A 16,743-nucleotide genomic window follows, 5' to 3' on the forward strand; every position below is an offset into this window, starting at 1 on the left:
TACCTTCCATGGCATCCAAAGAGTCCATCTTCTGAAGTGCTGAATAGTTAACAAAACAGATGGGCTGATTATTTCCTTTACTTGATAAGATATCCAGAATGCACTGGTGTAAAAAAATATACTGTGCCTAGATACCAAAGAAACAGTGGTTAAATAAATGAATGGGGTGGAGATTTTTCTTATAAGGGGAGCTATATATACTGTTACAGCGAAAAGTAATATTGAATTCAACAAATGTTAAACAGTTAAGTGAGAATTACAGAATTCACCATGTATATGAATGATTTTTTACCATTTCAAACATGAAGTTTTCTAAATTCATGTGGCTTCTTGTAGCTTCAAGTTGTTTTAAAAAATACTTATTCAACACCAAGTGTTATGTTCTTTCTTGCTGTGATTATTAAAAACTGGCAAATTTGATTATTTAAACTTGTTTATGAGTTTCCTCTTTCCTGTTAGGTCGGAGTAATTTTTCTTATAAATAGTTTTCTGATTATAATGGCTGTTGGAATGCAGATGCTAATTTTATTTTCAAAATCTGTGAATGAGCATATCTACGCAGTATCAGCACATTTAAAGTATGTTTAGCGATTCTCTTAATCATCCAACATTTGGCCACTTTATGTCAAGTATCTGGTCTTTATTTGTAACAATAAGGCAGTTGACCATTGAAATGTTCAAACATCCAGGTACTGGACAAGAACTTCTAACATTTCATCTGAATGTTTGGGCTAAATTTAGTACCATGTGGGTTCTTTAAGTTTATTCAATGCAACTCAATAATCTGCTAGAATTTCTGAGTTTGAACTTTCCCAAAGGCAATTAAGGTTATAGTCACAGAAAATCACCCTCAATTGTAATAGGAAACATACCTGATGTTTAAAAAATATACCTGAACATTCAAAATATATATATATAAATTGACAATTGATTTGAATAGCACGTCCTGAAAACTGACCATGTTAAGAGGTTATTATATTCATTTCTATTGCGACTACACCTCAAAATTTTGGGGGAACTGTCTATTGAGACTGTCTTCAGAAATTCTTGGTCATTATTAGGAATATCTATTTCTTCACGGATTACAAAGTGTTTCCACAAACATCTCATTACTGGAATGTCATCTCTAAAAGGGCAGAACTCTGTCATATTCCCTGCTATATTCTCTTTGCCTGTAACAGTGCCTGGCATGCAGTAGTTGCGTAATAAATGTTTGTTGACTTAGTCTCATTTAATTCTTACAGTCAGCCAGTCTTTACCATTTAAGGACAGATTTCATCTGGAAAACATCCAGAAGGCATTAGGGAGGTGGACGATAAAGTTACACAATTCAATTTGGTAAGAAATTAAGTGTTGTTATAACATAGGAAAATTCTATTGAAAGTGCCAGTAAACTTCTTAGGGTAATTTCAAAAGAGTATTTTCAAATGTCATCACGCAGTGAACGTTATTGGCAGAAATATATTGATTGAGACAATATAATTTCTTTGAAAACAACAATCATTTAAATTTACGAGTTCTAGTGTTTTTGGAAAACCACATTTGAATTTGAAGTCCCATTTGATAAGTACAGCTTCTGACTGTCCCAATCTCAGCGTCTCCACTGGAAAGAATGACAGGCATAAACTGCCCGCGGGGCATGCTGAACTCACGGAGCACTGCTAGTTTCCAAGCTCCCTCTGCCATGAAGCCTTACTGCCAAAGAGCGGCAAAAACTCACTCCTACTTTCTACCCGGGATAGTTGCGTTACTTTAAGAATTAAACTTTTCTGATGTTCAGGTTCCTCATCTGGGGGATCATAAAACCTATGTGGTGAGGTTTAAAGGATGTAACATATGTAAAGTGCCTGACAAAAAACTAGGCAACAAAATACATTAGTTATTTTTCTTCTTCTGCCTTAGCAGTTCACCGCAGCAAATTTCAAGAACAGGGAAGGGCAGGGGCTCATCCAGATGAATCCCTTATTTGAAGCACCGATACTATCTCAGGATATTATTTCACTGCGGAGCATTTTCTCAGAAAGTTCTTTCAAAGCTCTTGGAGCTGCTATGAACTGTTTTTTGGGAGACAGTGAAAGAACTCAAAGCTCTCTCCGGGTCTGGGTCATGGCCCTCTGGTGCATTTTACTGGTGATATTTTGCTGAGGTCTCCACCTCCCCACCCCTGCCCGAGGCTACTGTAATATGTGCTGAGACATGAGCACTGGAATCACTCCCGAGTGTAATAGAAGAAAATAAGACACCACTCTTGTGCAAAGCAATGCTGATTTGTGAGGACTGGAGCCAAGGTGTGGTCATTTTCCTTTTTTTCATCACAGGGAAAAGACAGTAAAGAGCGTAACGCCTGGGAATGCAGTCAGGTGAAAGAGAGGTTCTGAGTACCAGCTTTCCAGCAAGGAGACAATCCAGCAGAATCTTGTCAGCCATTGACTGCATGCTGGGCATTTACTGTACGCTTGGAGCTTTAGATACTTTCTCTTATTTAATACTGACAACCAACTTGTGAAAAGTATGACACGGCTATTTTACAAAGGAGAATTAGCTCAGAAAGGTTAATTAAACAAAGTCACAGAGCCAATAATTAGCAAGGCTGGATTCTGAACTCAGTTTTCTGACTCCAAAATTCAGTTCTTTCCATTCCCCTGCCCAACTGCAACCTTTTCCTCTGGCTGGTAAAACAGGCATAATATATGAAGTTTATAGCACATATTGAGTACTAACTTGTGTGAAATTATTAACAATCGTTTTTGAACATAGTCTTTACAGCGTTCAGTTCCACAAAGATGCAGAGTATGGCAAAATGTTTTTCAACTTTCGTTATTTGAAGATTGACTCCAGACTCTAGAAGGAAACAGTATTCCGATCAGTCCCACCCTCTACCTTATCCAAGAGAGCCAACCAATCTCGATTAATGTCAAGAGAATCGATTGCCAGTACACGTGTATACACCCTGAGACACAGAAGGAAAGTGTTAGCTTTCTATTTATCCTTACTGTTAACTAAAAATAAGAAAGAACTTGAGTTTTAATAATGGTTAATAGCTGAATTGATAATGGAGCCCTTATAAGACCCCTGGTCAAGGACCAGCTACACAATTTTCGAGGCCCACTGCAAAGTGAAAATGTGAGTTCCCTTCCTCAAAAACTATTAAAGATTTTTAAGACAGTGACAGCAACATTAGACCAAGCGCAAGGCCCTTTTGAGTGTGGGGACCTGTAACACAGTACAGGTTGCACACCCATGAAGCCAACCCTAGTCACAAGTCATCGTCCATTTCTGAAGTACCCTGAGGGCAGAGTGAGACGTCACTCACCGGTTCCCTTTCAGCATACAAGGAAATGCATATGGATTACGTTACCTAGTTTTACCTAACAACCACAGAACTGACTTGGCTTAAAAAGATTCCTACAAAGAGACCGTGGATTGAAAATATCATGTAAGCCCAAATGAATGACAAAATAATGGCAGGGCTGACATCCTTTGTACTCCTAGAATAATCTTGTAGCCATATATAAGGTAAAAACAGCAACAACGTAATCAGATCTGACAAAAAGATAGATTACTTTTAAAAAATTAAAAATAATTTAAAATATGTTTTTAAAGCCACTATCATAACAAAATTATCTTGTGCTAAGTATATATTTTATCTTTTAAAAATACCTAATGATAATATAAAGCCCTCACAATTAGCAAGATTTTCAAAATTATTTATTTCATGTTTTTCAATTCCTTATTTTGTATATGTTTTATAATTATATAATTCTGTAGTGTATATTTTAAAAATAAATACATATGTCTTAGAGTTGAATGCTCAAACATTTTTCCTGAAAGGGATGGAAGTCCAAAAAGTTTGGAGGTCTCTGGTCTAGAGAACCGTTTCCTAAGGACATTAATGTTCATCACATGGCATTATATGTTCTGGGATCTAAAAGGGTTCAAGAATTTCACAATCATCTAAGTTTGGGAAATGTTGCCCACAAGGGCTCTGTATTTGTAACTGTCTATGCACCTGAGTATAGAGGTTCTAAGAAATTCTAAGAATCGGTTGCCCTTCTTTCTCAAACTTATGTTAGCAGAGAACTTGCTTTCTCAGACCTTTTTTTTTATCCCTGGGAACAATTCACCCTGAGCTAACATCTGCTGCCAATCTTCCTCTCTCTTTTTCCTTCCTCCCAAAAGCCCCAGTACATGGCTGTATAGCCTAGTTGTAAGTCCTTCTAGTCTATTCTTTGTGAGCTGCCACCACAGCATGGCTACTGACAGACAAGTTGTGTGGTTCTGGGACCAGGAAATGAACTTTAACAAATAAACAATCAGGGCTGGCTCTGTTCTACCTTTAACAACTGTGATGACATGTGTGTTTTCTAGGACATCCCCTGGAAAATACTGTGATAGTAGATCTGTATATTTACTGTGAGAAAATCTCTATTTGTATAGCATAGAAACTCAATCCAGAGGTATAGATAGGAACACCTTGCATACCACAGTTAGACTGACTTGTGTTTGCATTTTGGTTCTGACACTTATTAGTAGTATAACCTTGGAACATCACTTCACTACTTTGGAGCATCTGCTTCCCTATTTGTAAAACTGAATCAATAGTACCCAGGCTGTTGATTAGTTTTATTGGCCCTACTTTACAAATAATGGATTAAATAAGATAATACATGTAAAGGATCTGGTATAGCACTTGCAACCCACTAGACACTCAATAGGGAGTTTTAGTCTCATTAGCATGATGTTGTGTGATTTTTTTAATGAAGAAAAATCCATATATTTTATAAATATTTTTGCCTCCAAACCAAAATGACAAAACAAAAAACTCCCAGTTAGTAGATAATACACTACAATAATTGTTATTAGTACTAATATGCAATAGAGATAAATATGGACAAGTGAAACATATGGAACCTCATAAATCTATATTTTAAACTTTTTCCCAATTACGACTTTTAGCATGTTTACAAAACAAATTGATTTCATTCATTCCCTAAGCTCCCCAAACTTGCTAAATACTAAAGACAAATCAACTTTATGAATAATTTTCTATCTACCTATCTGTATAAAGAAGGCAGGATGAGCAGTCAGTGACGATGCTGAAGGATGACTGTGGTAGGTGGGCCTTAGTTCTCCTGTAATCTCCATCAGCTGTCCTCCCGAAGACCCCCCACCCCAAGGAGGTTTACAATGGGGGAAAAGAGAGTGTCTGCTATGCAAATACAGTTTCAAATCCACAGCCAACCAGATTGCTACGACTAAGATCCTCCCACGGAGAAACTCTCGAGCTGACACTGCAGGCAGTTTGAGATCTCTTACCAGGTTTTGCACCATGCACATTCTTTCGCTTCTCAGTTCAGCTACTAGGCCATATATATCCACAAAATCATGATCGTTTATATGTTGTGTTAAGTGGTCCAGAGCAATAAAAACTCCAGTTCTTCCAACTCCAGCACTGTAGCAAAAGTGAAATCACATGAAAATTATTCAGCAAAAGCTTGTTCATGGTGATGGTGATGAAGAAAATGAGCTACGGTAGCAATAAATTCTAAACAGTTTCTTCTCTTATTTGAAGGTAGATTTCCTTTGGAGTTTCTTTGGATTTATATTGTTACCAAGGCTGTTTAGACAGGGCACGATGATTATCATTGATACTCTATCAAATATTTGAATTTTATAAGAAATAAATTGAACATTTCCTCTTCTTTCATCATATTTTAGGAGGTAGAGTTGCAGAAGTACAGAGAAGATTTGTAAAAATCCTTGAGAATTCTTAACACCAGAAGCTTTGTATTGAACATATTTTTTGGTTATCAATAGAAATGCTAAACATAAAAATGTCAAATATTTAGCCCATCTAGCATTTCCTCTGCATCATAAGGAAAAATAGACTCTTGTGTGTTCTTTTCACTTTCTTTCCCTAGTTTTTTTTTACTTCCTACAGATAATAAAATTGACATGCTATTTCCTTTCAAGAAATTGATTTAATACCTATGGATAGGTATGTGCCCCATAGACACTTAACTGATAAACCCAACAAGATTTATTCAGCAACTCTCATTAGAAAGATAAGTCTCTTAGGTATTTAAATAGTTAATATAGAAAGTTAATCTGAAAGAAAAAAAGATTTTAAAGGTCAGCTAGTCTTGTAACTGTTACTCTGAACAACATGAAATTGGCATTCTTGGGGGTAAGAAATAGTAGAATGTCATCAATTTTCTATGATTTGATCTGAAAGAAATAGTGAGCATTACAAGATAAATCCGATTATGGTACCACATACACATAGGCCTGAACAGAGTAATCCGTCATTACATCATTCAGGACATTTTGAGCGTCAGCACTGTCCTAGGCATCCTGGGTATAGCAGTGAACAATACAAAGCCCCTGCAGTTAAACGGAACTTACATTCTTCAGGACGGAGAACGGCGGGACACAAATAAGCAAACATCCACAGAATGTACACGGCCGTCAGAGGTGTTAGGAAGGTAGATAAATCAGGTTAAGGAGGGTGAGGGTGATAGGGTAGGCTAGGGTCATCAGAGGAGGCTTCTCTGATAATGTAACATGTGAAGAGAAACGTGAACAAGGTTAGGGAGCGCACCAGGTGGGCTCGTGGGAGAGGAGCGGCGGGAGCCCGAGGAGAAACGATCAGAGTGGGTGCGTGATCGCGCGGTCAAAGAGCAGGAAGACCCGGGCGAGGAGAGTGCCCTGGAGAGGTGAGGGGGCCAGCGATCAGAGGATGCGCGGGTGGGGTGGATGTGGTATGCGAGAGGAAGAGGGGTCGAGGACGAGTCCGGAGTGCCGGGACCAAGCCGAGTGGACCTGCTGTTCACCAAGACGGGGATGAGGAGGAGAAGTGAGTTTGGAGATTAAACCAAGTGTTCTGTTTTGGACACGTCAAATTTTCAGAATTTTGTGGTCATTCAGGCTGTCATGTTGAATTGGAAGTTAAATGTGGAAGTCTAAAGTTGAGGTGAGAAGTTGAGGTTGGAGATAATTTCATACACAGTATTAAAATGATACTTACAGATTATTGTTATGAGCATACTTTTTCTTATTTCTTAACTATTTAAATCACAAGGAGAAAACTGTTCTTTTTGAGGCTTCAAGGGAGAAGGTGCTTTCCTTTTATAATGGACTTTAGTGCCAGTGGCAGTGCATATGTAAGGTACCAAGAAGCTGAAGGCAGTGACTGTCCATCAAAGACTTTCGTTATCAATGATGCCGGCTTGAAATCAATCCCTGACTTTAGAAGCAAGCTGTTATCCTATTTATACTGTATTTATATATACTACTTTGTTAAAACTTTTACATATATGAAGGGGAAATGGAATTGAGAGGGTAAGAATAAGGCTTTTACTTTTTGTTCTATATGCTTTTTTAAAAGTTCAGATATTTTATAATTAGCAAGCGTTCATGTATGACATAATTTAAAACATCCAAAATATTCCTGGAAAATGTAAAATCATTTAAATTACATATTGAGTTTTTCCTCTACATAACAGTAAAAATCTTAGATGAATTAATAGTTTCTTTAACTACATTAATTATAGTAAACTCCTGTTAGAAAAATTATCAATTGTTGGAATTAGTATAAGTAATAATTAATTTTTTAATAATGTGGTTAAAATATAGTTACTTCAATTGTTTTTATTGTAGTAAAAGATACGTAACATAAAATTTACCATTTTAACCATATTTAAGTGCACAGTTCGGTGGCATTAAGTACATTCACGATGTTGTCCAACCATCACTGCTCTCCATTTCTAGAACTTAGTCATCATCCCAAGCAGAAGCTCTTATACTCACTGAACAATAACTCTGTATCTCTCTCTCCCCCAAGCTCCTGGAAACCACAATTCTCCTTTCTGTCTCTATTAATTTACTTATTCTAAGTATCTCATATAAGTGGAATCATAAAATAGTATATTATCACCAATTCTTTCTACAATTTGCAAATTCCAATCATTGAAGGGATTCAAGTTGACATTGATTTAGATATATGCATGTTAGAAAACAGTCATATCAATATGTCCAGAACTCTGAATTCTAAACAATCTTGAGTTTTATTTCTAAGAGTATTAAATACCAATGAAAATAACAAGGGGAAAAAAATCTCAATTTATAGTCGCATTCTATTAACCATGTTCAAAGAGCTGGGTCAAAGGAAGACATTTAGTAGTTAAGTTTGTAAATATTTGGAATCATACTTGGGTTGGTCACTTAATTTGATCTTTATTTTGAGTTCATTTTCTTTTATTTACTCTTTGTAACTCAAATCTAGAAATTTGCTTTTACAAAAAAATGTTTAAATTATGATAGTAGACTAGTATCAGTTGAAATAGCGAAGGATCAGGTGTTTATTTGTAAAATTCATAAAATCCTATACACACACACACTCATACACATCAATGATGAGCCACAATTAAAAAAACTTTAAAGGCCTTTGAGAGGCATAATCCAGTCAAGATTTCAGGAAAATTCCTGTACCAGAATACATTTTTCCTTGCATTTAGACACATTCATCACATTTTATTTCTGCCATCTAACCTTCCATAAAGCTACATCTTGGTTTGTTATAACCAGTAAAATATCTGAAAACTGCAAGCTGGAATGAATCTACATTAACATTCTGCCGGAAAATAATCAATGGTATCATAACAATAAAAAGGCCACATTGAATTTAAAGACCATTTCCACTGTTTCATATAAGGTTCTAAACATATCTTTCGTATACCTGCAGTGAACAACCATAGGTGTGGTGTCATGTGCTCTGCTTGCTCGAACCAGCTTCACAAAGTGGACTAGAGGGGCACTGTTCTCAGGAACCCCGTGCTCAGGCCAAGCGGTGAAGTTACACTGTCGGACCGTCATGCAATCCCCATGCTAGACAAAGCGACAGATTAAAGAAGCACGAAAATTATTTAAGTACCATGATGAAGGTTGAAGACAGCTGGGGTCCCAGCTTTTGAAGGTGATCTTTTAAAAATGACTGTTTACCAAACAGAAGAAACTGTGTTTTCATGATTTCCTGTGAGAAAGGTCTTTTATTATTGCTACAATAAAGAAAATTGCCTTTCAATATGAAGGAAAATAATAAGAAAGCTTGCAAACAGATGTTAATGTAGGGTATTTATATTCAAATGTAGTGTAGCATTTTGTAGCAGTAAAATAGTAGATTTTGAAACAATTTTGACCCAACACTTAAATAAACGCATTCACCAATTATTCAAAACACAGGTATTGAGTGTCTGATAATGTCAGAATGTATAAAGATCCTAATATCATTTTCTGTGTGTAGAGGCATTTATATAAACCTATAAAGTGGAATCCCATGTTATCTCTTCTATATTGGTTCTGGATTAAATAGAAAATCAAATTATTAGGATATAGACAGAGATGAATGATTTGTGAAATTCCTGTTTTAAGTCAAATATTCCAGTTTCTTCATACAATAAACCTAGTGATCTAGATATTTCCTCCTTTGTCTTCCCTTGTTACCTAAGAATTTGATGTTAATTGGTTAATATAAACTTTAACTTTGTGATTTGAAATTAGACACAGTGATATAGTGAAATCCAATACCAATTCAAAACTGTTTTAGAAACTAATAGGAATGCATCGTTGAATATATAGGGATTGTTGCAAGGAATAGTTCTAGAAATTAATTTTACTCTAGACATTTAGAGAATTAACATTTTCTGTTATGTTTGCCCCCGCCCCTTTGTTTACCCTTTCAATTTTCAGATCTCTGATGGTCCAATCTATTTGAACATCCTCCATTAGCTTTGTAATCACTATATCTCCAAAGACGGTAACTGGTTTGTTGTCCTCTGGCCAATACTGATGGCATCTGATCTGTATTCAGAGAAAATCACCATTCATAAGCACCTTGTTATACTGATATACATCACAGTTATTGCTAGTAAGTTAAAACTGTCCTATAGATGTCCAAGTTATTGATGACTCATGGTACTGGCAGACAGTATCACACATATATTAACACAATTGTAAAATAACATTTTGTGAAAAGGTTTTCAAATAACTTACCCGCCCTTTTTCAAAACACTGTGTTAGCATTACTAATGTTTTCGCCCTGGTTTCCCACACCATTCTCCAAAAATCCCCAACTGTTCCTGGTAGTGGACCTTGAGTTGCAATAAATTCATTTGGACATAAGTAGCCCTAGAAGGATATAATTACAATACTGCATCATTATTTACATATATATAGTTTCTAGACATATATTAGTTTATTTCCTATGAAAACCGTGTGAATTAGTACTATTATTCTCCTCACTTAATAGATGAAGATACTGAAGCTTAGAAATGTGAAGTAATTTGCTCAAGGTCTCACAGTCTGAGTCCAGAGCCAGCTCTCTTACCCACTTGCTGTATATTTACAGGTTGTGCAGATAATTCCATACTCTTCCTCAAAGAAATTACGTATCTGCTTCAACTGTGGCATTAGTGTTTGACCTCCAGAGCTCCGAACCAAGAGTAATGTGGAGGTAATCTGAAGGTTCATTAGCTAATAGAGGACCTGAGATTTGCTCAGCTCTATTGTGATAGCTCTTGTACATTTTATACAATTCTTCTAAAACTTAGTCCACTCACCTGGAATGTAGGCGTGCCACTTGAGCAATATCTGTGGATTTTTCTTAAAGAAAGGTATCATACGAATGAAAAGGGAGTGATGGAATTACATCTACTCCTAACATCAAAATATTTTAAGGAATGAAAAATAAAAGGTAACGTTTATTTTTAAATTGGAATTGTCTCAGTCGTCAGAGAATCTAGTATTATACAAGAATAATATACATTTAAAATTTCAAGGGACCCTAAAATCAAATCCAACCAGTTTGTTTTACTTTAAAGAATAATGAGGCACTTTAGGTGATTTTCCAAATCATCGTGCTAGCCAGCAACAGTCTCTGGGATAAAACATTTTGTCTCTTAAATACACTATATGGTAAAGCATTTCAGCTTTTCCAGTCTCAGTTGAAATACCTGAATATGTAATTATTTTACATTGTAAGGGGTTTTTTGGGGGTAGGGGTTAAAGAAGTAATATACAGTCAACGTAGAGTGTTTGGAAAATTCAGAAAAACATAATAGAATATGGAATTTACCTACAATCTCACTATTCAGAATAAAACACCATAAATATTTTGGTTGACTTCTTTACAGACTTTTCAAATGTGCACATTCCTCCATTCAAATAATATTTATGAGTACCTATTATGTGCCAGACACTGTTCTAGGTGCTGGGGATTCATCACTGATAAAAGACACTAAAATACCTCCCCTCATTTATTTTATATTTTCGTTAGGGGAAATAGACATTAAGTCTATTAAATAAGTAAATTACATAGAACTTTTTAAAGTGATAATTGCTATGAGAGAAGGTTTTTAGAAAATAGGGTATTCAGAAAAGACTCATTGGTGACATCTGAGGAAAGACTTGAAGAAGGAAAGGAGCAAGCCCCACAGGACTTCGGGGAAAAGTGTTCCATGTAGAAAGAAAGTCAAGCATAACAGTATTAAAGGAGAGATGTGTCTGGAATATTCTAAGAACAGCAAGTGGCTGGAGTGGAGTGAGGGGCACAGTAATAAACGATGATGTCAGAGGGAACAGGGCAGGGAGGATAAGGGTGCTTCAGGTCCTAGTGGGTAATTATAAGACTTTGGTCCTTACTCTGAATGATATAGAAAGCCGTTGAAAGGTTTTGAACATATAGAGTGTACGGTTTAGCAGTTTCACTCTGGTTTCTGTAAGAAGACCAGTCTATAGGGGTTTAAAGGTGAAAAGAGGAAGAGTAGTTGGAAGGTTATTGCAACAATCCAACCAAGGGGGTAGTTTGGATGATAGCAGTGGAGATGGTGAGAAACAGTAAGATCTGGATATATTTTAAAGACAGAACAAAAAGAATTGCTGATAGATTGGATATTGAAAATAAGAAAAATAGAGGAATCAATAATGAAAGGAGGATGGGGAAAACTTCAGGATGAGCAGATTTGAAGGGAAAAGCAGGAAGTCATTATGAACATATTAAACTGGAAATCCCTATTAGATATTCAACTGGGAATATCATGAAGGCAATTGGGTATATGAGTCTGGAATTCAGGAAGAATTCCAAACTACAGGCATAAATTTGAAAGTAATCAGCACATAGATCTTACTTAAAATCATGAGAATGGATGAGATTACCAAGCAAATGGGTTTGGAAAGAAACAGTAAATTCAAGGATTGAGCTCTAGGTTAACTGAATGTTCGGTACTTGAGGAGATAAGAAAGAACCAGAGATACTAACACGGAAGAGTCAAAGCTGCAGATGGAAAATCGAGAGAGTGTGTCCTGGAAGCCAAATGAAGAAAGTGTTTCTTTCAAAAGTGAGGACAATTAATTGTAATTAGTCAATTATAAAATATTTCTCCTACTCATTTGCATTTCAGTTTTTCAGGGACTCAATGTCTTTGGTACTATAATTTTCTATCAAAGTGGGAACAAATCTGATGTTTCTGAAGTTATTACAGCTCAATTGCATCATCGCCTTTCATCGTTCATCTCTAATTATGGTAAAACTATCCTCAAGTTAAAGTAATTTCAGGCATCTCAGGTTGACAGGAGAGATCATTTTGAGGGTTTCGTTCCTCTTGTCCCATTATGTAATGTTCTTATTGTTAGCTCTCTTGACAACATTTCTAAATTCGTTTGTATACTTAGTGGCTGTTTACAGGCATGCAGTATCTCTTTTCCTCCCTAGCTCTCTCCCACAGTCCATCCTTCACCAAAATTTTCCAGTCTCTCATGAGTCTCAGCTTCAGGAGCACAGTTCTCAAGAACAGCCAAGGACATAGGGTGGCACTTATGTTAATCCAGTTACAGACCCTGGCCTGGAGTTTCCCAGTCTTAAAGTCCATCCCTCAGACCACCTGCTGGGCTTCTCCTTTCCCTGTCCCAGATTTCATTTTTTTGTTTTTCTATCTGAACACTAATTATTTTGTTTTCCTCCCCATCATCCTTTATAGTTGTCCTCCCTTTTCCTCTAGCTTCCAAAGAAATAGGAATCCAGAATCCATTTGTAGATGGCTTCTGTCTTTTGCCTCTGGGACAAGTGTTCATAAACTTTCAGATGGAGGTGCCATGGAACATAACTGGGGAGTAGGGGGAAATTGGGGTGTCAGATATTCTTTCTAAGGTGAAGACTGTCTAAATTTGGGAATGGAGAAGTGAGGGCCACTACAGTATCATGGCTTTGTTTATTCTCATCTTTCCTAGCATTCCAAGCAATGATTTCCCCGAAAAATGAGAGCAATATAATGTACTGCCCAGTCCAATACCAAAACGTGTCTTAAAGTGCTTTACATCTGGGCCTACTTACTCTGCAGCTTAGTAACAATTACGCATATCATGACATATGGGTCAGAGTGACTTTGTTGTAAGATTTATTATATTACAACATCACTTGATTATAGCAGAATATATATATTCAGACTCTTTAGTTTATTGCTTATGCTGCTTTATCATCTTCTCCTGGTTGTCTCCTGACAACGTATATGATGTCAGAAGGAACAGGGCAATATAATAATTTAGAGGGAACAATGGAGATTCATGAATATTCCCTTGCTTATGTCATCAGTGTGGTTCACTTACACTTACTAAAACTGTCTGGTTTCCTTCCTAATCATATTCGTATCCTATACTGTCACCCCATATCTAGTTTAACATTAGAAGATGTGTGCTATTCATTTGTATCTACTTGCTGGTGAATAAAAAATGGTACAAATCAACAGGTAACTGATACAACCATTTGCCCTTGTTCTGTTCTATGATATCACAAAACATATGATCATTGGAGCATTGATTAAATTTAAATATCTAAAGGTACATATGCATAAGATGTAAATCAAAGTAAAACATGCTGTAGAGTTTAGGCTAAAATGAAAATTAGTAAGCACAAAATTTCACTGATGTCTTTAGAAAAGAACTACATTTTCAAGGGAATCAATCATTTGATAAATGAATAAAGTATGTTATCACAATAGTAAATTCATGTGCTTTTCTTTTCAATACAGATTTAAAGTTCTAGCATAAAAATAGGATGGAATTCAAAGGATGCCTTAACTTCTCCTACCACCCTCGCCACTTCTCCTATTAAGAAACCGTAAATTCTCCCATTATTCACTCTTTGCACAATAAGACTCAATATAAGATTGTAATTTTGGAGTAACTATCAATCAACATAGAATTTAGGAGTGAATTCTTTTTTCCTGCCTCTTAACAGAGGCTTGGAGGGAATGGGACACAGGACAGCTATGTTGATGTTGGTGAAAGAATGAGCATCACATAAGCAAAGCCCCAATGGGATCAAAGGAAATGGCAGGCCTGAGTGACAAGACCTATGAATGAGAAAAGAATAAAAGGCCTATGGGAGTGTGGGCAGCAGAGGAAATCCTCAAGTATCTATAATGTCACCATAACAAATATGATTAACCTCGCTATGTATTAGAATTGAAGACAGTGGGAGAAAATATATGGGAACATATCTCATATTAAAAAATCAACTGTGTATTAGAGTTATTCAGAAATAGAATCATTTGCCTTAGGAGGAAGTGAAGAATCAATGCCAAGAGAGGATAACATCTAATTATTGGGAATTTTTTAGAAAGAGTTCTAAGGTGAACAGTTGAATTACATAACCATAAGGGCAATTCCTACTCTGAGATTCCATAATTGTGTCAACCCAAGTGGAGGCCTTGGGTGCATATAAAGTTTCTATGTACCTATGATAGTGATAAGCATTGAGAGAACGAAAGAGCTGTGGAGAAGGAGAGATCCCTAAAACAATTTAGTTTCATTTAATTTTCAACCCAATTCAGCAAGCATTTATTATCTGTGATGTGCAAGATAGTACACCGGGTATGTCATCATTCCCCCCACGTTGGTTCATTCAAGGTATGTTTACTGAGTAGCTACAATTGAGTTCACATTCTACAAGTAGCTGAGGATAGAAAGAAGAACATGACATCATAGTCCTCTTGAAGAATGGCAAATCTAGAAGGAAAGAAGAGCATAATAGATTTTTATATTGTATGGACATGGACATGACTGCCCATTTGACTAACATTTTTTTGAAAGAGAGATTGACAGCCCTCATTGTAATAGAGAATACATTGACAAAACATATGAAATACTGGGAAGACCAGAGGATATGGAGCCTGGAGTTGGACATCTACCACTTATTAGTGAAATGGTTGTTAGTCGGTTGCAATTCTATTAGGAGCCTCCATTTCCCCATCTATAAAATGAGGATACTTAGTGGTGGTGTAAGGAACTGGCACTTTAAGATCCGTAGAGGTTGCAGTGAATTTGCTGTTTTAAACAGTTGGAAGAGTAATATAATTTTCATATTTATGTTTTATAAAAATATAAAATAGGGTCCAGCTTGGTGGCACAGTGGTTAAGTTCAGTGCACCTGCTTCAGTGGCCCGGGGTTTGAGGGTTCAGATCCTGTGCACGGAACTACACCACTCATCAAGCCATGCTGTGGTGGAGACCCACAAACAAAATAGAGCAAGATTGGCACAGATGTTAGCTCAGGGCCAATCTTCCTCAAAAAATAAAATAAAATATATAAATATAGCAACTTACAGAAACATAGCTGGCATTAATATAATCTGATCCTGGAATACTAGCATCAGCTATCAGCTTCACTCTGTTATTATTATCTAGAAGAAAATATAAGAAATCAATGCCAAATCACTTTTTAAATTGCCGTTACTTCTTTACAATTAAAATAATACAAAGGAGTTCATGATATAACATCCAACATTACATATGAGTGTAAAATTAGACATTCCCTCTTATCCCATATTTTCTCTACCCAGAGACAACGACTATTAATATGTTCTGGTGTATATTTCCAGAGTTTTCTATACATATACATAGCAAATTAACCATAAACCAGATGATATACACTCTATTCTGCAAATTGCTTTTTTCACTTACCTATATCTTTCTATATCAGCATAAGCAAAGATACCCAGCTCATTATTTTAAAAAGTCATGTAGTATTTCATTGTTTGAATATAACATACTTATTTAACTCTTTATGAGGACTTACATTCATCTGATGTTGTTGTTATAAAATGACGAATAAACATAATCAAACTTTTTGTATATTTTGGAGTGTATTTGTGGAATATACTACCAGTAGTAAAATTCCCAAATTAAATTGTGTATTTCAAATTTTGAAAGATATTACTAAATTGTTCTCTAATTATATTAATTCATACTCTGAACAAAAGTGCTTGAACAATTCTGTTTCCTATTTTCACTACCACAAGATACTATTAAACATTTTAACTAATGATTTTTTGATAGATACAAATTGATGTATCATAGTATTTATTTTGATTTTCTTAAATATGAGTGAAAATGAGCTGCTTTGCTTGTTTATTGGTCATTTTAAATAAATTTCCTATCAACTGCCTTTTCATATTATAACATTTTTCTGTTTTTAAAACTATTTTATACTAAAAACAAAGGTTATATGTAGGCTTTTTGTCATATGTATGAATATTTTCTTCTTGGTCTGTCATTTGTCTTTGACTTTATCGAGCAATCTAGCTAGCTGGCTATCTTGCCATACATAAAATTTATATTTTTTTATAATCAAATTTCTCATTATTTTTCATTATAGCTTCTTGTGTCATTCATACAAAAGTGTTTGTTACCAAT

The 16,743-nt window shown here is 35.7% G+C and overlaps 1 protein-coding gene across 2 annotated transcripts in view; it reads right to left on the minus strand.

The window, feature by feature from the left end:
- Positions 1 to 16,743, minus strand: part of PTPRQ (protein tyrosine phosphatase receptor type Q) — a 242,907-nt gene that overhangs the window by 10,362 nt on the left and 215,802 nt on the right. For both annotated transcript variants that reach the window (XM_070507246.1, XM_044747332.2), the window contains 6 exons: positions 15,655 to 15,731; positions 10,051 to 10,185; positions 9,733 to 9,858; positions 8,738 to 8,886; positions 5,317 to 5,452; positions 4 to 127 (listed from right to left, as the gene is read on the minus strand). In XM_070507246.1, the coding sequence (XP_070363347.1) occupies positions 4 to 127; positions 5,317 to 5,452; positions 8,738 to 8,886; positions 9,733 to 9,858; positions 10,051 to 10,185; positions 15,655 to 15,731 (747 nt within the window). The remainder of the gene's footprint in view (positions 1 to 3; positions 128 to 5,316; positions 5,453 to 8,737; positions 8,887 to 9,732; positions 9,859 to 10,050; positions 10,186 to 15,654; positions 15,732 to 16,743) is intronic.

This window comes from Equus asinus, chromosome 4 (genome assembly GCF_041296235.1).
Source record: "Equus asinus isolate D_3611 breed Donkey chromosome 4, EquAss-T2T_v2, whole genome shotgun sequence".
In the NCBI taxonomy this organism is placed as follows: domain Eukaryota; kingdom Metazoa; phylum Chordata; class Mammalia; order Perissodactyla; family Equidae; genus Equus; species Equus asinus.